This window comes from Chaetura pelagica, unplaced genomic scaffold, assembly GCF_000747805.2.
Source record: "Chaetura pelagica isolate M959 unplaced genomic scaffold, ChaPel_1.0 scaffold40, whole genome shotgun sequence".
In the NCBI taxonomy this organism is placed as follows: Eukaryota; Metazoa; Chordata; class Aves; order Apodiformes; family Apodidae; genus Chaetura; species Chaetura pelagica.
The window spans coordinates 223,050-247,550 of NW_009952160.1; the positions used below are offsets into that span (position 1 = coordinate 223,050).

The 24,501-nt window shown below is 40.2% G+C and overlaps 1 protein-coding gene across 1 annotated transcript; it reads left to right on the forward strand.

Moving 5' to 3' along the window:
• The first annotated feature begins 3,121 nt into the window (after positions 1 to 3,121).
• FBP2 (fructose-1,6-bisphosphatase 2) lies at positions 3,122 to 22,897 on the forward strand. The gene is made up of 8 exons (XM_010007204.1): positions 3,122 to 3,179; positions 3,632 to 3,880; positions 6,650 to 6,812; positions 7,737 to 7,829; positions 12,326 to 12,466; positions 13,696 to 13,833; positions 19,329 to 19,448; positions 22,653 to 22,897. Exons 1-8 carry the CDS (start codon positions 3,124 to 3,126, stop codon positions 22,845 to 22,847), a joined length of 1,155 nt encoding a protein of 384 aa, XP_010005506.1. The 5' UTR covers positions 3,122 to 3,123; the 3' UTR covers positions 22,848 to 22,897.
• Positions 22,898 to 24,501: the final 1,604 nt, after the last annotated feature.

The window sequence follows — 24,501 nt, forward strand, 5'->3', positions numbered from 1 at the left end:
TGATAGGAGTGGCTGAAGATGCCTACCTTGCACACCGAAACACTTCCCAAAGGAATTGCATATTCCTATCCAGCGCATTTCCTTCCCTGCTTGATCTGGCACACACCCCACAACATGTTAAAAGGCTCCAAGCTCACTGAATCAGCTACAGCAGGCAGCATGCTGAGAAGTTCTCTAAACCCCTCTGAAGTTCTGGGTGCTGCTCCTAGAGGAAAAGTGTGTGACTGTTGTCATGCTCAACTTTTTTAGATCCTTAAGTTTTTAATTCAGGCTGTGCCCAGAGCCATAGCTGGATGCAATTTTCTATTTAATATACTAAGCAGAGAATAGTTGGAAGCTCTTACAGCTTTTTTCTGGCTTTCCATATATCAGTTTGGATTACACTACTTCACTAATCTGTTCACGCAACTTAATAAGCAGTACCCACAGCAGACATTTTTGTCTAGTTGGTTCCTCGGCTGTATTCCACCCTTCAACCTCTTCAGCAATCCCTGGGCTGCATATATCTATTTTTAAGGGACTATACTGGCATAGGGTAAAGGTTATAGAAGGAAAGGCAATACTGCCTGTGTTTGCTAGATCAGTTTCAAGTGTTTTGGTTTTGCCTGTAGGCTAACATTTTACTAGTAGGAAATTTTCACATTTTGAGCTGCATTTTCTTTCTATCTGTAATACGCAGGGCCACATGTGAATGGCACAGCTGTGTAGCTACAAGTGGGGGGAACTATTCTTCAGCCTCCTTGCACAGCCCCCCTTTCCAGAACTTACCCCACCAACTGATGCCAGGCAAGAGGGTTTGTCAGAACATCTGCCTTCAATTCCCACTGCAGTACTACCTACCTACAGCCCTGCTCAGGGGCTGAACTGCGACATTTGCTGAAAGGTCGCTTGCTCCAATTTCAGCTGGCACCATCCAGGGGGCTAATATTTCAAATCAGTTTGAAGAGGTGTCACCTTTAAGGCACTGGGCGTGCCTATAAGCCAGTGGAAATGTGAATCATCCCTAAGAGCTCTTGTGAAATCTTTATGTATGAGGGCAAATCTCCCACAGATCTGTCAAATTGAGATGTTTATTTTTTTTAGTCTTTCTATGCTGTTCCAGCCCATCCTACTGATCTGTCCCCAGGCTCATAAAGAATCATCATACATTTTTTAAACAATCTGATTTCTTCCTCATTAAATTGTAATTATTTATATAGCTTAGTAATTCAGTTTAATCATTCTTGTTTTTATCATTCAGTGGCACCACAGTGTTTATCAAAACAGTAAAGGTCTCATGCAACCCAGTCCTGTGCCTTTTCTAAGTTTGGTTTTGGGTTTTTTTTCTTGTTCCACAATTGGTTGCAGTATTTCTGGAAAGCTTGGTTGTAGGCATCGTGTTCTTTATATATTAGTGTAAATTATGTTCTTATTGAAGGGGTGTTAATTGAGCACCAGCTGAAAGCATGTGCTTTGTGCACACTAAAAAGTTTTCAGTACTTGTAAAAGGCATTTGATGATTTATCAGTTAAAAAAAAAAAAAAAAAAAAAAAAGGTAAATAATGGACTTCTTAACTCTGAGAACACTCTTCAAATCACTAACTCCAAAACAAACTTTCTTTCACAAGATAATCTGAACTTTGCCTTTTTGAACAGAGTAAAAGATCACTTATAATCAACAGTAAAGAAGATCTGCACGTGATGTTTTGAAAAATGCTAGAAGCCATAGGCCAACCCCCGCCCCCCGTTTCTTATTTGCTAAATTGATTTGGTATCATGATGGTATTCTAGCTACACAGCAGAGAGATTTCAGTTTAAAAGCATTTCAGGATTGGTCAGGCTGACAACTGCCATATGATGAAATAACGTGCAGAATGTAATGGCTGTACTTTAAGCCAGCAGATCTATTTGCATGGATAATGTGAAACCTGTCTCCTTCTTTTCGTAATAGCACCATGTGCTATCCCAGGGCTCCCTAAATATGTTATATGTGGGTTTTCTGCAGTCTGTTTGAAGAAAAGAAGTCTTCTATCCATCCCACTATATGAATGGTATTGTATACTTTTGACTAGATCACTGTGGTAGAAAAGAGAAAAAGAAATCTTCAGGATCACTTTCCCCTTCCACAATTGCCTTAGAAGACACTGTGAAAAATCTGCCTGTTGCTCCAGCCTAGGAGCTTTGCTCACCAGTCCTTCCTGCTCCTTAGAATGAGACATGAAAAACATCCCTGAAGCTAAATGCATGTTGCTGGTGTTCAGTGCTGTCAGTCCCTGAGACCTTTGCTTGAGGCCAGGTTCAAAGTAGAAAACCTTAGCATTCAGTAACTTGTTGTTTATCGGGGAAGAGATGCTTTTAGGAAAATCCAAAGAAATGCTAAATATTAAAAACAGAATGCAAAGGGAAATCAAAATTCTTTGGCTACAGCTGCAATTCTTGTGAACAATAACAAAGCTAGGCATATATTTTGTTACTGAATTGTTTATGCCTTCCTGACATGATTTTAGTACAGTAATTTGAGTTAAATGGATGATAACAATGAAACTCAATGAAATTTTTCTTCTGTAAATATAATTTTTGTTTTGTTTCTGATTTTTCCAGATCTGCTTTAAGAGAGTGCTGCTAGTAAGTAGCATGGAGTCTGCAACATGTAATTGTTCTTACTTCCTTATCTGAGTGATATGATAGTGCTGTAATTAAAATCCATAATTCCAGTGTTTCAGATAGCATGTATTTAGTTCACTGACATTTCTGTCTACCCTCGCATTTGTATTATGTAATCCAAGTACGTTGCTTGTAAGGAACTACAGGCAGTTTATTTGCAAACTTGGACATACCTGTATTTACATGTTGCACTACAGTAACAAAGCTAATGTAATATTTCATTTTGTGACTTATGACACAGACATGCTTAAATCAGACAAGCTTAATTAGTAAATTATTGAAGACATCAGTACTTTCTAACCAGTCAAGCCACCACTCAGCAGCACTTCTCATTCATGCAAGCCCTATAATATTACAAGTAGCCCAGACTAGGAATGAAGTCATCACCCTGGGATTGCAGCAGACCGACCAGCAACATAAAGCATCTTTTAAAAATGCATGTCTAGATGCACTCTGCAGCTCCTGTTTTTTTCCCCTGGAATGTTTTGTACGCCTTCAAAACCCTCCTCTATGGAGGAGACCAAGCAGAGATTAAGGTGATACGGGAAGAGAATGTCACTGTCCAGAGTCACAGCTCTGCCACAGGGCCCTGTGGCACGCATGATTACTGATGCCCTGTGCCTTCGTTTCTTGCACCTTGTAAACTGTGTGCTTTGCCTTGGCTATGCTGAGCTCGTTCCTGCACAGCAGCTACAGGAAAGCAGGCTCCAGCTAAGCAGCCAGCCAGAGCTTTGCATTACAAGCAGTTCAACGCAACAATTGCTATGAGACTAGCTCTGCACTCCACTAATTTTAGTGCATGAGGAGGGCAGCTGCACAGTGGTTCTCTGCTATAGTCCCATCTAAGACTCCTTTCCTGTATCCCAGAGGAGCTGTGGAGCCAGCCTGGGGTGCAGTTATTCTGAGCACCCAATCACATGGTCTCAGAAACTACTTAATAAACTCTGCCCAGCAAGGCAGCCAACAGCTTTGCCTCAAAATAAAACAGCCACCCAGGATCTCAGCACAGCAAGAGAGTCTCTCATCATCTAGCTGAGAAAAAGGGACTCTGGTACCCAGCAAAAATGTCCGACAAAAGCCCCTTTGAAACGGACATGCTGACGCTGACAAGATTTGTTATGGAGAAGGGACGCCGTGTTAAAGGAGCGACAGGGGAGCTGACACAGCTGCTCAACTCCATGCTGACTGCCATAAAGGCCATTTCCTCCGCAGTCAGGAAGGCAGGCCTTGCCCACATGTGAGTACTGCCTAGCCGTTTGGGGAGGAAGAGGAGGTAGAGAGGCAGCTGCTTGTACATTCAGGCTTGGGAGAGGACAGGGATTCATAAATACACTGGAAGTGTCATTTTTTAAGCTGAGTGACTGCAGGCATGAGGTCATAGTCTGAACTATTGAGAGTGGGAAGTGGGAAATCTCTCTTTCTGGAGCATTTTAATATAGGGTGCAAAACAGACATTCAGAGTAACTGCTGTTCTGTAACATTCTACTCTAAAAATGTGAGTTAGTACTTCAATGCAGTCGTCACCTCATTATCCCTTTGAAATGTTGATGCTGATCTATTTTTAAATCTACTGTCAATCTGTAGAATATCACACCACAATATTTTTAATGCATAATATCACACCATAACATTTTCTGCTAACAGCCAAGTCTGGGGCTATGCTATGCAGATCAGGGCTTGGCTTATCTTGGGAAGCTGATGTTCTGCCTAACTGCAGTATAAGTAATGGTCTAAAGCAATGGCCCTGTGAGAAACACCATATGCAGCCATGCATGAGTGCATTTCCCCTTCCTTCCTCAAGTAGTATCAGGAGTGCAGGCGGCCAGTCTTAAATGGCCCAATATGAAAAAACAAACAACAATTCGGCATCTAGTGGTTAAGCAAATAGAACAAAGAATTGCCTTGGCTAAGGGTGGAATGAACCAAGCTTGTTCCTCACACTGCCAGCTGAAACAGACATCTGTCATTCTTTTAATGGTGAGCTGTCTTAAGCACTCCAGAGAGCTGAGGTGTCCTAATAAAAATAAGCATTTAAAGATACACATTTTGTTATGCATTGAAATATGTGCTTCTGTACATGTCTATGCATATATATATATACACACATATACACACACACATAAAAAACCTCAGGGAATATATTTGTGTAAGAATGACAACATTTATAATTTGGTTTGTGTTTTTTGGTTGGTTTTGGGGTTTTTTTTGGTCTTTGGTTTTTTGGTTTGGTTTGGTTTGATTTTCATGGAAACACCAAAATGTATGACATTCTGGGTTTTTTTGTGCTTCTCTTGACTATTTGGTCAAAGTCCTCAATGATCTTTGCAAATAACAAGTTCAGTCTTTCAGTACTTTCAACCTCACTTTACCGGCATGGACCTGTAGAGAGGACACGAGACACACTCAAAGTTAAGAGCAGTGTCAGGTTCCTATGCCCTAACTGTTAAATGGTACTATACCTCTGTACTTACTAGGTGAAGCTGTGCTGTTTTGCCTCACTGACTTAGAAGAGCAAGTTTTTTATCTTTTTATCTTTCTATACACAATGTCCGAAGTATTAAAAAGTGGGGAGAAACTTTATTTGATAGGCTAGAGGTGCAACAGCCACCTAGTTAACAGGAAAGAGGGCTACTGTGGTAGATTAATATTCCCTTCAGAAGGAAAACATCCATTATGTTAAGGAGCAAATGTATCTTTCTTTAAACAAAAGCTTCAGGTGATTAACCAGAAATACGCAAAGTACCCAATGACACAAATTAGTAAACTTGAACCATTCAAATAACTGCAACTAATAATGAAATTCCAATACCTAACATTCTGTGATTCTGTGAAATTCTAGAAATTCCCATGACAACCTTTAAATCAGGGTGACTAGCTGGTATCCATCTGGATTTGTGAAGTTAGAGAGCTCTGATTTTTCTAGCCCCTCCAATAGAAGACTGTGAAATTATTTCTTCAGTATTGAAGAGCTCAGCATGAATTTTTAACAAATTTGCCATTCAAAAGTAAAGGACTATTTCCAAATCATAAACTTCAGCTGGGAATGTGCCTGAAAACACAACTAGAGAATGGATCCTTGGCAATCCCTGAAAATCATGGTCTCTTCCAGTATCTCAGAATTGGCATTCCAAAATACAGTGCCCAAAATTTTCAATACATCTGAAAAGCTCAGGCAACCTTGAGGTTTGATCTAGACAAAAGGCCTCCTCTGCCCCATCTAAGGCCTGCTGCATCACAGGGACTAATTAGTTTACTCTCTTTTTTTTTTTCTTGTTTTCTTCCCCACAATCAATAAAATGCTTTATCTATTCCCTATACAGTTCCTTATACTTCTAAGATGCCCAGACCACATACGTTAGGTCTAAACAGAGCTTTCTCAACTGGAAGCCTCAGAAATGTATGTATTACTATTTACGACATCATTAGTAAGTTGCTAAAATAAGGATAGGGAATGGAAGCATCATCCTACCTCAGCCAGGGATCACTGAATGAAACAGCCCTTGATCCTGAGATACAGATCAGCATGGGGAATTATCTGGGGGTGTCTTCAAAGCTTCTGATTTTGGAGTGGCTTGGGACTGAGGGGACACAAATTAAAGGACCACTAAGGAGCCCTGAGCACAGTCAGTGGCAGAAAATAACATGGATGATAACTGACTCTTCTCCTTCCTCAAAACTGCTGCCATTTGCTTCATGGGGCTGTTTGGGAAGTCTGGCACACACTGGCTGAGCTGTATTTTCTTCTTCTGACCTGGGGAACATGCAAGGAGGAGCAAAATTACCCAGGTAAAGCCTAAAAATTATGCTGTCACCCACTCTCATGCACAGCTCTTTTGAACAGCAGCAACTGCCTCATAATGCACCTTGACAGTTTAATCCAAAGGTTAGAGGTGTGGGAAGATGAGAGGAAAGAGCCACTATGACTTTTTAAAATTATTATTACTTCCCCTGAAAACGTGTGATGTTGGCCTCTCTCAGGTTTCCTGATATTTTTACTTTCCTTTAGGTTTGGTATAGCTGGCACAGTGAACGTGACCGGTGATGAAGTGAAGAAGCTGGACGTATTATCCAACTCCCTGGTGATTAATATGCTCCAGTCCTCCTACAGCACCTGCGTCCTGGTCACAGAGGAGAACAAGGAGGCCATCATCACCCCGAAAGACAAGCGGGTCTGTGCAGCTCCTGCCTTCGGGGGGGGGAGGGGGGGTATCAGCTCAGACACCAGCAGGTGGCAATCTTGCTTCAAGTATGAAATCTGGGCCTGGCCCCAAGATCAACCATTCTCGGGGGAAATTCAGAAAATTTGCACCATTATTTTGATTGATAACTGTGGTGGATGCCATGGTTTCAACAGCTAAAGGAGCTGTTGAGGGTAAAATCATCACAAAAGTATAATGAAGTGGGGAGAATAATTATTTTGGAGTTTGCTGACACAGCCCATGTCACAGGTGTAAGTGTACTGTTACATTCCCTGACCGGCCGTGTAATGGTTTTAGATTAAATTAGTATGGAGGCAAGAAAAAATGAGATGAGAGGCTGGCACAACTGGGGTTTACATTACATGTCCAACGCAAACACCTGACTGCTTCATCAGGCTTCCCCTAGCAGGGGATCCTATTGCATTGAGATACTGTTCACGCTGATGTAACCTACCCTTTCCCCAGGATGTTTTCTTTCTGCTTTCTTAGGCTCAAAAATCACATCGCCGGCAAATCCCTTCATTTGCAACAAGATGTAACAAAGCAAAATAGATTTACTCAAGAAAGATGCTCTCTTCTGGAATGTGTCACTCCCTTTGCTTTCAAGTGATTTCTTGCATTGCTTGCCAGCAGAGGACTGCTCCTTTCTATTGTCAGAGTTTGTGCTGTCTGAGAACAAACGTACCCTCTCCTATTTCTCTGGCAGGCCCTGATGGAGTGGATGTTGTGCTACAAAGCCAGCTGGATCAATAGTGCAGCTTTCTTTGACAAGCTGTGTCAGGCTTTCTCAAGGGGCTAAAGACAGTCATAAAAACATGGGTTTTGTCAAGTAAAAGGAAAAAATAGTGCAAGACTATGTTTAATCTAATGCTTCCTTTGCCAATTTTGTTTTAGGGTAAATATGTGGTGTGCTTTGATCCCCTTGATGGCTCATCCAATATAGACTGCTTGGCACCAATAGGAACAATATTTGCTATCTACAAAAAGGTAAGAGCCACCAGGGCCTGGCCAGCATGTCTGCTCCCATGGGGCTGCACAAAACAGCAACTGCACAATCAGTTAACAAACTTTAATAGTTGCAGTCCTGCCAAGTCTTGTGATGTGATTGCTAATCTCCCAACAGTTGGTGTTTTTCCTAAAGTCTGAGGTCACAGTCATATGACAATGGGACACCCTCAGCCATTGCTGTTGTGAAGTAACATTTACAGTACTTGTGACTGCAAGGAACTCTTTGCAGACTCAGATGCTACACTTCAAACATATGAAGACATGTTTTGAAAGTCCATTCTTATCTTTTAGCTCATAATTTTCAGCAGGCAAGTCCTCGTTCTTTACATTTTGTTGGACAATGCAGTAACCATCACTGTTGAGAATATGCATCTACTAATAAACCAAATAGTGATGGCATGATCTCATCAGGGTCACAAGCCAGGTTCTGGCATATGGCTGTCCACACTGTTAATAGTTTGTGCAAAACCCCACCAGAGATGCAGCCCAGGACTGATGATGCCTGGGTACAGCTTGGGCAAAGGGTAGCCCAGAGGCTACCTCTAGTGCCATCTGCCACCTTTGCTTTTTTGCAGGTAAGAGAGCTCAGCTGTATGGATGCATTCCATGTCATGTGCCCCTGTAGGAAGCAAAGGGGCCTCCGCCCTTTTCATTTATCTCTCTAAAGATAGCCTAAAAGACTACAGCACCTCCCTACATTTACAGTAGGCAATAGCTGTGTTGTCCACCATTCTTAAAGGTGGTAAGAGCCATCTTACAAATACTAAAAAAGAGGTGTTTATCCCAGTGGATGAGAATCACTTAAGAAAGAAAATGTAACTTCAAGCCATTTAAGGGTCATGAACATAATTTTTGAAAAGCTAGAACAATCATAATTCCAAAGGATGAGCCTTAGCACCTGTCTGATATTTAGGACCTTTCAGTTCTCAGATGATTGCATGACTGATTTTCTCTCCATGTTAGCACCTTAAGTTCATTTCCAAAGACGCACTCTTCAGAACTTAAATATTTGCCTCATTTTAGGAAAAATATAAGATAATCAGAACTTTTCTACAAAGGCTAGATGTGGTCAATACATTTCAAAGCCGAAAATCATTCCCTGGCTGCTCCCAGTCCAGAGCCACTACCATGGCTGCAGAAAAGCAGATTCTTCCACCTGCCAGAAAAGCAATTAATTGGTTTCTTAGATAAAACCAGTGGAAAATAAATACCATGTTAGGTTTCTTTATTTTTCCACCTAGCATTATTAAAAAGACTAGAAACATCAAAAAAGTGGGGCTGAGCAGTGACCTTTTCTCAGCCAGGAGAAGCCAAAGCAAGAGATAGAACCTTGACAGTCACTGCTGCTAGGGGTTCTCAGCTTCCGGAGTGTCAGGATGTGGTGACAATAAGTATTTTTTGCTTGTCTTCTTCCCAGTTTTTCATGCCACTGAATCAAATCTACAACTCTCCATTAATTTTCCACATGCTTGCTATGAAACTCTGTTGCTTTGTTTCATTCTGATTTTACTTTGTAATGTTGCCCAGAGCCTCAGATTTGAGAGCATGTGTGTCCCCCTTCATTGTCACAAGGACAATGTCCTCCCCTGATTGTGATCGCTCAATGAGAAGGTGTAAGAATTCAGGACAAATGCAAAGGTAACTTGTAAAACATGAGATACAGAGACCTGGAAACCACGTGCTTCCAGAGCTGCTTCCAGCTCTGATGAGAACTCCCTCATGTGAAGTAAGCAAATCATACATGCAAAAATTTTCAAACTCAGAGATCACCTGAAGGTACCCCTGTAGCCAGACTCTGTGAACCTTGTTTCATCTGCTTCACACCACCAACAATGCAAAGTCACTGTGCCAATGTTTGTCAGAGCTTCTCTGCATACCCTCTACTTTGCAAAAAAGACCTTCAAAGAGATTTCACTACTGCCATCTCATAGTTAAAATAAAATAGAAAGGAAATCCATCTGTTCACCAGAGAGAAGCTAAAATATTCCACAGCTATGAGAATCTACTGGCCTGCTTAATTCCTGGTTTGTTTCACAGTACATGGTACTTGGCAGAATCAAACTTCTGCAGTCCCAACAATGAAATATCAGCTGATCTCTAGCTTTTTTACATTCTAATGAGCTCTGCAAAATGTTTCCTTGAGCTTTTTTCTTCCTTTTGGAAGCTGTCTCTTGGAAACACAGATGGGAATAAGGATGGAAAAACAAGTGAGTTCTGCCCTACTGTCGACTTCCCAAGGGAGGAGTTCCTCTGTTTTTTTCAGAATGGTCAACAAATATGTGTTGTCTTAACCATAAAAACATAGTAAATATATTTAAGAGATAGGACTGAAAAGCTCACCTCAGAAATAAATATTTTCATTCAATATCATAGAATCATAGAATTATAGAAACATAGAATCATAGAATTGTTTGGGTTGGAGGGGACCTTAAGGAACATCTAGTTCCAACTCCCTTTCCATGGGCAGGGATACCTCCCACTAGACCAGGCTACTTAAAGACACGTCCAACCTGGCCTTTAACAACCTGACATACCTCTTTACTGTATTTACACAACATTTATTTTTATTTAATGAGGAAAGCACACAAAAAGCTGGGATAATTATAATATATTTGGAACTGGTAATGTAAAGATATGTTTCATTCTACATTTAATGTTGCAAATAATTAGTCTGCTACAGACAAGCATTGCTTTTGATATTGGGATGTATGTGCCACGGGTATATATTTTTGAAAGAGATGCTATGTAGGGTATAGTAGTAGGTTCTGTAAAAGCTTGTTTTGCAAAGGATTAGCCACTAATAATCAGTATTCAAAGCTCTGTGATATACAAACAGTGGTATAACTAGTATTCCTTCATTACATGCATTATAACCACTGTGAATAAGTAGCTTGGCACAGAGTCAAGGGACTGCCTATCAGATGTATTTGCACATGTTGTATTTCAGCACCCATAAGAGCTGGCTGGCAGCTCCTTTTTTTTTTTTTTTTTTCCATGGAAGATGCTGGCAAAACAATAATAGTAAAACGTTCTGAGCAAAATGCAGCTAAAAATTGTAAGTGAAAGTAACAAAACTGGAAAAATGTTTCATCTAAAAATGAAAACTCTTGATGAGGAATTACTGTCTCTATATGCCAGGAAAGATGCAGTTTTAGTGTCCCACCTCTCAGTTTTCCTCTAGATGTTCACTATGAAGGGTTACCCTTAGTCTTCCACCCTTTTCAGACCCTGATGGGCACCCTGAGAACTCTATGCCATAGGGAACAGCAGAGAATTTATCTGATTGTTGGAACATAGAGCTGTTTTCCATGGAAAATTTCTGTAGAAGTTATTGTTGATTTTTTTAGATGTCACTTGATATTCATGAAGCATTTTATTTCCAGCACGAAACAGTCTCCAACTACTTTTCATTTTTAAGCTGGATATTTGGACTGGACCTCCTATTTCTATGTAGCAGCTACTCTATCTAATTGAGTCCATGCAATCACTGAGAAATTTTCAAGAGTTTGGAACAATAAAATGCCAAACCAGGGCCTAAAGAAAGGATCTGAGGGGCTTCTCAATTTAATTCCAAATGAACCGCCATCAAAACCTCCATAGAAGACCCACCATAAACAAAAGCTTTTACAGAAATACTAGTAACAAGATCCCCTACCCGTTTTGTAGTCTCAGGAGAGGAAGGCTGGAGCTAGCCTTCCCAGGTACTCTTGGCTGTGCTCCTTTCTTACTTCACCAGTCAAATTCTTGTAAGCTGTGGCTGAGACATGTCCCCAGAGTTGACTGGAAATATTTGCACCAGGCTTGCTTGGGCTATGGTTCTTCAGTGGTAGGTAGCCAAAGTGCCAAATCAAAATATGAGTTTTGGAAACAGATTAAAAGCCTAAAATGCCACATGAATTTTCAGTGCAGAGTAATATATGTGTACCTGCTCTCACACATACATTGCATGCACAACTGTATTTGTTATTTTATACTAGATATGAACATTTATCTCACTTCAGTTACTTATCTCTTCACCAACAGAGACCAATGCACATTCTTGGTTCCATTATGTTATACCATCTGCTCTTTTATTCTGTATTATTGGAAGCAATGTTAATTACTGTAATCACCTCTCAGAGGGGCCAGTATGCTTACATTTATGTTTACAGAAAATCAGTACCTTTGTTCCATCTCAGATTTCTGATGATCTTGAATTAATGAACTGTGCCGTAATGCTAAGGCATCAACTTTGTTGCAGGTATCATATTGATTGCATGACATATATAAAATAACAAACTCTCAATGTCCTGTCCCAGCTTGCACATGTACCTGTATCAAACTTGGCCCGAGCTACTGGGAACAATGTCTATTTTGGTTGCTTGAAAGCCCTGCATAGACACAAAAAGGAAATCTGCCCCACGTTATTACCAAAATATCGTTTTTATTGCTTCTCACAAGAATTCAACCTCAGTCCAATGCCAATTTTTTCTCAGGAAACAGACGACGAACCCTCTGAAAAAGATGCTTTGCAGCCCGGACGCAATATTGTTGCTGCAGGCTATGCCTTATATGGCAGTGCTACACTGGTTGCCCTCTCCACAGGCCAAGGAGTGGACTGTTTCATGCTTGATCCGGTACAGTCATGGTGTTAATTTCATTGCCACTGTGTTTTAGAACTTTCCATGCTTGGGCTTACTAATTTCTGTTGCTCCTTGTCACTGTTATCTAGGCAATCTATGTGATTATTTTTTTAACCCACATCCTGGAGCATCCCACCTCCACCTCAGAAGTATTTAGTAATACATTAACATGTTGGTTGCATGTTGGTTACCTCTGTGTGTTTGTTCTACTCAGTGAAAGACAGTCTAAGTTAAATAACATTTGAAACCCTGTTCATTCAAACCAGACTGCTCTTTTGCACAAACACTTAAAATTTACTCCAAAGAGTGTCTTTAGCTCCACTTAAAAGACTCCTACTTTTTTCTTGTTCCTGTTTTTTCTGTCTGTAGAAGAAACTCAGCACTTTCACTGTTTAGCCTGCAGCAAGGACCACTTTTTGCTACAGTTCATGCAGCGTTAAGTCCAATTTCCTAACTGCATTTTAGTTTTATGGGTAAGTCCTCTAAGCTGCATACCCAACAATTTGCAGAAGCACAACTGTACACAACTGGACATGTGTCAACCCTCCATGGCCAGCCCAGGAGCTCAGCAAGTGTTACTGGAGGAATGCAGGAAGGAGACCACTCACTTGAGAAACCAGCATTAGATGTGGGCAATAACGTAACAGGTTGTTAGTTTGGTTTTTTTAATAAAGAAGGCATTGCTACCAAAATTCCTTTTAACATTTAAAAATAGGCTCATTCCAAGTGGAAAGAACTGGGAGCTGAACTGCTCTACTGCTCTCTGTTTAGAGACAGAGGAAGAGACAGCGAAAGTTTCACTCAGGCTGCAGACAGCAAGCAATACCTGGGGGTAGCTGACTATATTCACTTAAAATATTTAGACAAGGCAAGTAAGGTGAATTAAAAATTGAGAAGTCAGTGAGATTTCTCAATTTGTAACCTTTTGATTTGTAGACAGAGATTCATCACCCATCTACTTTCACTGCTGGCTGGTGGACATGCCAAGTGTGACAGTCAACTGCTTTTTGTTTATAGTACCAATGTGATAAGTTTTCATTAACTTACCACAGATTCTGTACTTTCTGCTCTGTTTGATATCCTGTGAAGTTCTACACAAGATTGGTGCTGAAAGGACCAAGCTGTGCTAGTGTTTCTGCCATCTCTAGTGTGTCAACTCTAACAGAAAGTCAACAAAATGTTCTGCTTCCTGCTAATAGCTGGTCTATCTTGTTCTTGTGTAGGGTCTCGGTGAATTTATTTTGGTGGACAGAGATGTTAAAATCAAGAAGAAAGGGAAGGTATACAGTCTCAATGAAGGTTATGCAAAGTATTTTGAGCCTGCAATGACAGAATATTTACAAAAGAAGAAATTCCCTCAGGTAAGAAATATCAGCACAGTACCCAGTGTACTGTGCAGACAAGCACTGCATTCCATCCAATCCTGCCTAATGGGGAAGGATTGAAAGGCCTCACTGAGTTCAGCACCATGTAACCCTTTCATGCCACTAGGTCCATTTTGGGTATGTATCTGATGTTTGGTCTTTTGGTGTTGTGTTTTTGTTTTGTTTGTTTGTTTTAGTTTTGGTGGGGTTTGTTTTTTTTTTGTTTTGGGGTTTTATTTTCTTTGTTTGTTTGTTTGCTTGTTTGCTTTCCTGGTGTCCTGACATCTTTTATAACTTAGACTTGGGTAAGTAAATTAATAGTTCATCACTGTGCGGAGGAAAATGTGCTGTACATGAAGAACCAGGTTTTCCAGCAAAGCTCTGGAACTGTTCCAGCAATATGTGGGGCTACCCCTGCTTCCTATCTCATCTGAATATGCATCTGAGTCCTGTGGGCAGCTGGGGTTAGATTCCACATACTACCTAAAAGGTACTTGCTAGGATCTGGATGGCATCACCTTCTTCCTGTACATGCTTGTGTCTGAGAAATGCAGTATCACTCTTGCACTGTCTACTTCCATCATACAGAACACAAACCAAGCCAAGGGCTGAAAAAATCACTATGTTTTGTTGTTAAAAGGATTATACTGGATCCTTCTGAGAGATAAAGCTGAGAACATCCCAGATCTGATGAACCTCCTTGTGGGGACATATAGCTCTGTATGGCCTCTAGTCAATGCAAGGAGGACACAACACAACCTTTCCATGTGGAAAGCTGGAAGCTTGCTAGAAAGTGTAGCTATGTGACCAGCAACAAAATATGGTGACGTGTAACAAACAGCTCAGGACTGAATTTGGGTGCTGTACAAGGGAAATGTAACAAGTAAAAAAATTGTAACCATACTTTTAATTTTAATTATATTAATTTTGAATATTTGAGATTTTTTTGAAACTTCAAAGTCTGCTTTTGTTTAAGCTGTGAGAGAAGCAGAAGCCCACATTACAACTTTCATACTTCCTGAAAACTAATCCACTGGAAAAGAGATCTGTGCTTCTCATTCTGCTGCTGTTATGCTGAGCTATGTATTCAATATAATGCACTAACACTGGATTTATTAATTTGTGTTTTTGCAAACCAGCCAAGTGTTGTTTAAATTAAACTCTTAAACAAATAATTATCCCCAGGCAACTATTAAAAGACTGAAATATTTCAAACACTGTGAAAGACCAGACAGAGGTATTTCACCACAGGCTCAGTGAGGACAGCTCTGTCATGTGATTCACTAAATCCTTAGATTAAGACATACAGGAAAAAACTCATTTGCAAACACTATTTTATCTCAAGTCTGTGCTTTGAGGAAGTGCTGTGCTGTGCTAATTTGAGGAAAACCTATTGAAAGCATTGTTGCACCAAGGTAACAGAAGTTGGCAGATTGTATTTTTGTTACTTTAAAGCAAACACTAATGTACAGGTTATCTGGGGCAGCGGAAGCCAGCTCCAGGATGCTGAGCAGGCACATGGCTTTGCTGCTATGAGACATAGGGTTGTCTGTGCAAAAAGGCCCAAGGCATCAGTGTCATGGCCACACAGCACAAGGAAGGGACCTGCCCATCTGAAAACTTGCTATGAACCTGAGTTTTGGAAAGAGTTCCTTGATTTGAAAAGGACATCATATTTGCATTGTGGGAGGACAAGAGAGAGGAGGTGTTGCCACTCGTCCTGGCATCATCTGGAAGCCTGATCAGCTAGAGCAATACTGGCGATGGTCCTGCCTGAAGCACCTGGGTGCTTCAGGGAAGCACAGCTTTGGTCTTTGCCTTCCTCTCTGCAGCATGCAGAAGGGCAGTGGGGGGATCTGCTGGATACCTCCTTCCTGTAACTTGAGGGGGAACTAACCTGTGGGGCATGGGACACCATGCAGGTCTTGCTCAGGCAGACCACTCTTACCCTATGGTCTTCTGGCCACTAGAATCGAAGAGACTAGGCATTAATTACAGCTACTTGTCATTTTCTTATTTTCCCTTTGATCTTACCTCTGTTTCCTCCTTCCCATGTTTCTTGGTAAATATGCTGTTCAGACGACACTGTTAACATTGACACAGAAAACTGAAAAGTTAAAAATAAAATGAGCAAACAAAGTAAGATGTTGTCCACAGTATGTCCTGTATTCTGTATCGCTGTTGTTGGTGACTGAACATTACAAATCAACTGTTCATATGGAGAGAAGAGATTTTCTTTTACTATTTAATAACAGCATCCCAGATCAGACAGTTTGGACTACAAAGTCATGTTTACCTTCAAGGTTTTCTGTGGTCCAGCACTCATCTAAGGTGTCAATTCTGAATTCAAAGGGCTGCTTTTCTGCTGCAGATCAGCTGTAAACATTTGTCTAGACACATCTCTTCAGGAACAAGAGTCCAGAATTAAGCTAATTTTTTAGCTTCAGTATTACAAAATCTCCTGTTGCTTAACCAGCTTGAAAAGCAAGCTGCTATTTGCAAGCTTGCCTGTATTGCAACTTGTTTACTGTGGTCTGCACTGTATAGCAGTCACTGCTCGGCCAGGAACAGTTTCTGCACAGATTTTACTCAGAGTCCTTCCCAAAGTGTGTTCTTCCTTCACTAGTGCTTGCAGAGCCCTAGCTTCTAGCTGGCAAAGGTTCACTGTTGCTAGAACTCAGAAACATGCTGTGGGCACCATCATATTTTGCTATTCCAAACATTTTTATCTTTTCTTCCCATGGCCACAAGGGGAATAGAGTCTCATCACAGCATTGAGAGCCATGCAGTGGAGACCCCCTGGTTAAGGATTTATCTTAGCAGTGCCATCAAAAACTTATCAACATCACACTTCATCATGAAGCATCCTTCTGCCAGCCTGCCCAGCTGTGCCTTAATGGTACACAAAAGCTAATAAAAACACTGTGCTTTTGTCACCATAACTATAGAAAATACTTCTTCCCCCTCTACTTTCCTAGTCATCATAGTTAAAAGAGAAAAACATGGTCTTGTTCTGCTGTGGTGGAACATAGCTGTCAGAAACTAGTAGAACATGGAAGTGAGAAAGTTACTTCCATCACGTTGTGAAGAAAAAAAATGATGGGACCTATCCTTTATGAGCCATCTTTGTTCCTCAGCGTTAGGCGAAGAAAAGCAGTGGAAAGGATGAAACTAAGAGCAATCGCAAGTTTACTCAAACACCATGGACGCTGACAAGGGAATGCCAAGGTTCTCCGGCTCTTTCATTAGCATCAGCTGAACCAATGCAAAGTGCTCACTGGGCAAACACACAGCTTAGCATTACTCAGAACTTGGGATTAATTTCCCTAGCATTCACACTCTGTTATTTTGTTTGAGAATAAAGCAAAGGCAATAGGCCAACATGCATGCAACTCCTATTAACTTTCTTATTTCTTAAAAAATGCATGAGTGACCAAACTGGAGAAACAAGAAGCAACATTTCTGGTAACTAGAAGCACCATTTATTCCTCCCATGAAGGCAGCTGGATGCTAAGGGAAGTGAATATTCTATTTCAATCTGTGTTTCAAGTGATAATAGTACCAGAATAGAAGAGATTTTCATCTGCATTTTTCTCAGCACAGTGTTTCTAGCAGGTGAATTTCCATGAGAGAAAGAAGTAACTGGAATTGTCAGTAGCCTCTCATTAGCCCCACATAACACTGCCCACATATAAATGACCTACATGCAAATAGAAAATCCAACATATCCCAAATTCATCTGATTATTTGTGCCCAGGTAGCTCAGCTGTGCAGCTCGTGGTCAGTAAATTTTATACATGTGTGTTACACAGTCCTTATTTGATAATGTCATGGAAGCAGTCCTTAGCAGGATGTTTCAGGGCCTGCTTATGGGTGATACTATGACTTTTCTTAATGTTTAAGAATTTTTTCTTAAGACTTGTTTCATCACCCTCTGAAACCATAAAAGTGAGGTCTTCCTTTGATTGCATTTTGAAAGTTAATTTTAGACCGTAATCACAACTTTCCCTGAAAACTATATTCTCTTAAACTGCAAACCTGCCTTGGTCTCTTTTTAACACCTGTTAAGGGTGGGTTTTTTTGACCTCAGATTTCTACAGTTGCAAACTCACATGTGCAAGCAGCTGTGAGATGGAGAAGCGATCATTTGAAAATTATTTGAGGGTAAGCCATGAAAAATAAGGCATAAAATACTTCAAAGCATTTTTCAATTGTGGCTGGAAGTAATATGGCCAGGTTTACACAAAATTAAGTATCAGAGTTCCAGGCTGTGTCTCATCCATCTTGTCTTTCATACTTCATATTGTTTTCTTCTGTATTTTCAATAGTTCTTCTAAGAAGAAGAATTCTCCTAAGACAGAATTCTGGAAAACAGCACAATTACAGTTGAACCAGGGTTCTCTGTTCCAGTTTTACTACCAGCTGTATCAAATATCCAAGTCTCACATTTAGTGGCTTAGCACTCAGCCTCCTAGCATTCTGTTGCATTGTTTAATGTAATTTCCTGAGAGTCTTTTCCCACTTTAAAAGGGAGCAAATATAAGAACTTCACAGTTCTATAGAACAATTTGAACAAGTGATTTGGAAATAGAATTATGTTTTTCTCTTTTTGTTTTCCTCCCACTTGTGGATTTTTTTTCTCCCAGTTAACCTCATTATTTTGCTGGGAAGGGTGCCTAACATGTGACTTCTGAAGGTCTGGGAGCTGGCATTGCTGAACAAGCTCTGTATGTATTTCTCTGCATCTAGTATCAGCATAAAGCAAGCTTTGTAGAAAGTACTAAGTTATTTTATTAGACAGCTGATCTAGACAGAAAAAAAAACATGCAGAGGTATTTTCAAACTTCGAAAATCGCAATACATAATATGTGCATTAAATGTGCATGAAGTCAGAGTCTCTAGTAATTTTCTGAGGAGGCGCAAATTCCACCTCTGTTTCACTGAAGACAGCTTGAGAGATGTCAGAAAACCAACAGACTCTTGGCTTAGTATCTTTCAGAAGCTTTCTTTCAGTTTGCATTTGTGTTGTGTATCTCCCCTTCATGAAAGTATGGTGAGGTGTTGGTTTCCTTGGGTGGAGCTTATGTGGTGTATGTAACTTCTGTTTGCTCAAGACACCTTGCTTATCGTCTGTCATCTGCAGTCAAAAGCAACATCCCTCCTCATGCCCTGGCTTAAGAACAAAAGGATCAGCAGCAAAATTTTCACTCATTGTTGGCAGCCCTTGCTGTTTCACAGGATGGGGGTTGGTACCAAATTGTGCATTCAAATGCACTGTGAATGCAGCTTTTTTAAGTGCTTATTTTAGAAGCCAGTAGACATCACTATGCTTACAAAAAGGCTAACCTTAAGGCTGGTTTAGGCATTTACAATGTCCGTAAGCAGCCATTGATTTAAGCAGCTTTGGTTTCTATTTTATAACAAAATTATATTTTGCCATGCTACCAGCAGCTTAGCCTGGTATATTTAATGCTTTACTCTGTGTTTTTCAGGATGGCACTTCCCCATATGGTGCCAGATATGTGGGCTCCATGGTAGCTGATGTTCACCGTACACTGATGTATGGTGGGATCTTCATGTATCCTGCTAATCAGAAGAGTCCTAAAGGAAAGGTAAACCATTTTCCTTACTCTCTGGTGGACTTAATTTACTGAATACCTCTAGTTTTCCCAGTGATATAAAGGAATAGTTTATATATATAAACAGATAATTTCCCATCCCTGGAGAAAATGACTAATGAATATGATGGCCAGCAATTAAATTTATGTGAGAAATGTAGGCAATTGCCAATTTAGGCCAGAAATCTTACTGTGTGCTTTTATGTTGCTAATTAGTCAAATGTTTTCCACCAAGGGCTTTATTCATTTTTCTAAAGAAAACATTCCAGTACCAGAGAAACCTGTTGAGATAACTATACACAGCTGGCAGATACAACAGAGGCCTAAGGAAGAACTCTGCACTTTATACTGGCAACTAGAGTCCAGGTGGGAAACACTGAATTCCAGAAAGTTCTGTCCAATGTTAGACGAGTTTGCCTACCTATTGTTTACAAAGGATACTGAGCTTATTTGCACCAGCCCTGGTGACAAAGAAACACAAGCTTCTACTAGCTGATCTGAAAAACTCTATCACTGGAAGGTGAGTTGCATGTGTTCTGAGGTCAGTATTCTTGGAAGAGATGATTTCCCATTTGGACTCCTGTAGAAAACACACAGGACCTAATGCAGTACAATGCAATGCAGTGAATCCCTGAATCTCCTAGGCCATAGATAATAGCCAATATCTGCTTTTCTCCTGCAGTATCAGATATCCTTATCAAAGTTATAAACAAAGTTTTAAAAGAGATCTGGTTATACAGCTGATCTGTGGATCACCAGTAACCTGCAGGTCATGCTTAGCAAATTATTGGGTCAATGAGTAATAGATTGGTCGTCGCATTTTGACCCCAAAACCACCTTCTTTCCTGGTCAATACCATACTTTAAACCTTCTATCCAAATGTTTTTCTATCCTTCTTTCATATATGAAGGAATTTGCCCTTATAAAATTACTTTCCCCATCTTCCATGACGTTTACAGTTCTTGAGAGAGAGAGGACTACCAGTTCCATCCTGGTAAGCATGTATTTATCATAATAACAGCAGCTCCAAGTGGTCTGGGAAAAGAATGGAAGAGAAAAATAACTCTCATCAGACACAAAACAAAAAGCGTCTGCATGTTTGTCCGGGCAAATTTGATTTAAATATTTGATACAGCATCCCAGGAAACCAAACCAAACTAAACCCCAGTAAACAGTGTGGATCTGTTTGTGTACCAGATCAAGAGACAAAAAAGGAATTTGTTGTGTGTAGGAAAAGTGAGTGTGCTGACTAGCCTCCTCAAATTAAACTTTTTGTTTTGAAATCTGTGTTAAACCATTGTTGAGGAGAAAACATCAGAAACAGGACAAAATAAAAAATGTACAGAGTATTTAATAAATTTCTAGAAATCAAAATTTCTGCACAATTAGCCTACACTGACTATTAGACTAATCTGACTTGCACTGCCATAGTAGACTGAGTAATGAAAGAAGCAAAACTGTACTATCATTACAAATAAAAGTTTTCTTCTTTCCCTCTCAGTGTGCAAGTGTACACAGTTCTTTTCACAAAATCCTCTTCTTGTTGGAGAGATAATGCCTTTGTGGCAGGTGCCCTAATCGTAACCCCCCCTGAAAGACAGCTGTGAGGAAGCAGATGACACTGGAATTGACCCTGAGGCTTTAGAGCAAATGTAAATCACATGCATGTAGGCCTCTGCATATAGAGCTATTTCTTTAAGTTAAAGAAAGAATAAGAATAAAATTCTCAATAAGCAGTGCAGACCCAGCCAACAAATAGGTCCTCTTTTCAAATCATATATGTTAAATAATATTTTTTATGAACTTAAGGTTCATAAACTTATAGTTCTCAACTTTTAGTTTTCTACTAGGTAAAAAATGTTAAACCTACTGGAAGACAGAGCCCATCTCAAGACCTCTAAGTGCAATTCCACTACTGCCTGAAGGAAAACTGCTTTCCTTAAGCCATGTAGTCACAGTTAAGCAACAAGAAACTGAACATGTGGTTCCACATATTTTCTGTTCTCTGGCTCATCTTCCAAAAGCTGCCCAAGCACTTTGGAGAACAACAAAGGCTATTGGTCTTATGGTTCCTATCAGATGGAGTCCTTGTACCAGAAGTAGCACGTCAGTGGGCTTTAAAGATAAGAATGAAGGTAATATGTGCTATTTCAGTTTGTGATGTATCTGGGTTTATTACAAAGGAATGATAAAGGAATGATGGGTAGTCAAATCCTATCTCTGACACACTTCTTTCTCTCCATATATGGTTGCAATCTGTCATGCTTCCTTTTCCCCAGAAAACATTGCCTCTTTTACACAGATGAAAAGCCCTTTTAACATAATATGTATTCATTTTGTACTATGTACAACTATGTACTAACTTAAATGTACTGATGTTGTACATGACCACCTCACAGACCATCAAAGATTCAACTAAACCTGCAGAAATAATTTCTGTTAAAAATTACCAGCTATCATCTTCTAAACACAGAAACCTTTTGCATTTGTCCCAAGTAAGTTTGCGTTCCAGTTGAACACAGGCAACTCACAGGTAACATTTTGAAAGATGTGAACAGATGCCAGGGTTGAAACCAAACATGCCTCCATAAAAAAGGGAAAATTTGCTTTTAATAATTACTGCAGTTACTTCTGCAAACAGTCACCATCTATATGAGTTCAGGCCACTAATAACTATAAACATTTCTAGAGGCTGAAATAAAATCCTGAAATTTGAAGCTGGGAGGATCAAGTTTCAAGCTTCAAAATATCCTGACCAAACACAACACAATTACTCCAAGCTTTGAGGTAACACATAAAGCCTGTACAGGAGGAGAGATGTTGGCTTTTCTTTCTCAGCATTGTTAACTTAGCTGACTTAACAGTTTTTGCTGATATCTATGAGCTCAAAGGCTACTTTTGACATTTTTGACAAAATGTACCTTCACTGCTGCTGCACATCTGTCCTGGTTTGAGGACATCAGGCTTAGAAATGATGGTGGTTATGCCTGGATGCAGGGTCAGTACAGTCTTCCTTGAAACAGAAGGTGTGAATGGAAGAGAGGAAAGCAGCAGGGGCTGTTACGGAGACATCGCTACCTCAGTCCGTTGATGCTTGGTTCAAAATTTCCCAGAATCACAAAACAAAGGTTAGGTTCTGCTAAGTCCTTTGGTGTAATTACCCCCACAGGCAGTCACGTGTTCCTTCTTTCGTTCTAGCTCAGGCTTCTTTATGAGTGCAACCCTATGGCTTTCATCATTGAGCAGGCAGGTGGGATGGCGACGACAGGCACTGAGGCAGTGTTGGATGTGAAACCTGAGAGTCTTCACCAGAGAGTCCCTCTTATCCTCGGTTCTCCAGAGGATGTGCAAGAATACCTTGCTTGTGTACAGAAACACCAGAAGAGTAGCTAAAGCCTTTTCCAAATCAGACCTTCCTCATGCGTCTTCAGTCTACAGGAAAACCTGTACTTTTCAAGATGGTGGACTCTAGCAACTAGCACCCACCTCTCAGTGAAAATCCCACTTTATAAGAAAAATAAAAACAGTAAGAATGTTCGTTGGGAAAAACAAAAATTTCATTTCTCCTTGCAGACAAATGTAAAAATTCTTTAACTCTGATTTATGCAGTGCAAATGTAGAGACAGGAGCCTGATTATTAAACAGAAGCAGCTTACTTTATGTGTTATTAACAAAAGGAAGTGGATTGTGTCAGTACTCACATTTGATCTGAAGCTTTACATGTGATATGACATGGTTGGCATTCTTTGAGACTTCATTTTCACACCATTTGCAATGCCACTAACTGGATTTTCTGCCAGCGGGTTTGTTGCAGGTGCTTTTTATTTCATCAGCCCTGAGACGGCCAAAAATATTGTGCCGTCTGAAATACTAGTTTTGGAATCCAAGTTACGTATGTCTGCAGTAATTAAAGATTAAAAGGCTGCAATGTTGCTGTGATATTTCTGTTCTCAAAAGAACAAGAAAATGTCTTGTGTTATTTACAGATAGGCAACCTTCAAAGGTACAGATTACAATAAACTGCTGCTATGGACTTGACACATCGTGCATATTCTTGTTTACCCATTGTCCTCTGCAACAGAATACAAGCTATTGCCACAAAGCCACCATTACATCTCCATTTTCTTTTACTTTGTAAGGTTCTCAATTCAAATTGAATCTTGCTGGGCCTTTCATACACACTACACTGCAGTTCCTAGCCACCTCCAGCACACCCATCCTGTTGGTGCCCTAACATTGTGTCTCACACTTGACACTGTTTAAGGAGAGTGGGAATCAGCTCTGAAACAAGCAGGCATTCACTGACCAAGGAGAGCAAAAAAATATTTATGAAAATAAATACATTATTATGTTTAGTGATAAGGGTGTGAAAACTGGGGTTTAGGTCACTTTAAGTAGTAGACATTCTGATACCTTTATAGCCCTCCTGTCTCACTATATGGACTCTTTTTTTGGCACCCATCTTCCTGTAAGCAACTATTGCCCCGTCTCCACGCCTCTAGCTACGCTGGGTAGAAAACTTTATCAAGAATACACTGTGTCTTGCATTAGGACATAGATAGGAGTTACATTACTCCTGCCAAGAAACTTACAACCATGTTCTATTATTTGTAAAGAAGAGTCAGACATTCATAAATCAAGGCAGACAAAAAATTACACAGGACACGTATTTACCCTTAGGTATTGTTATCCCAGGATAACAAACTGAGGATGTGATTTCAGTACTGCTTCAGGTATCAAAGCACTCCTTCTGCAGGTCTTTATCTGTCACTCTTTAAAGCAATAACAATGCTACAACAACCACCTAGGATCAGCAAGAACAGTGTGTACTTGCTTATTCTGTTCCTTGTCATGTGATTCCTGAATCTCTGCTATCAACAGCAAACACATGCAACACATCCTGGAGAAAGAGGAAGCAGAAAAACACTGTAAGGGTTTAGGTAATAGCTGTATACTAGATAATGTAATTGTGCATTCTGTCAATGAAAGCTAGTAAATTACCTTTCCTTCAAAAAAAAAAATAAAAATGCACCCAATGCATGTGTGC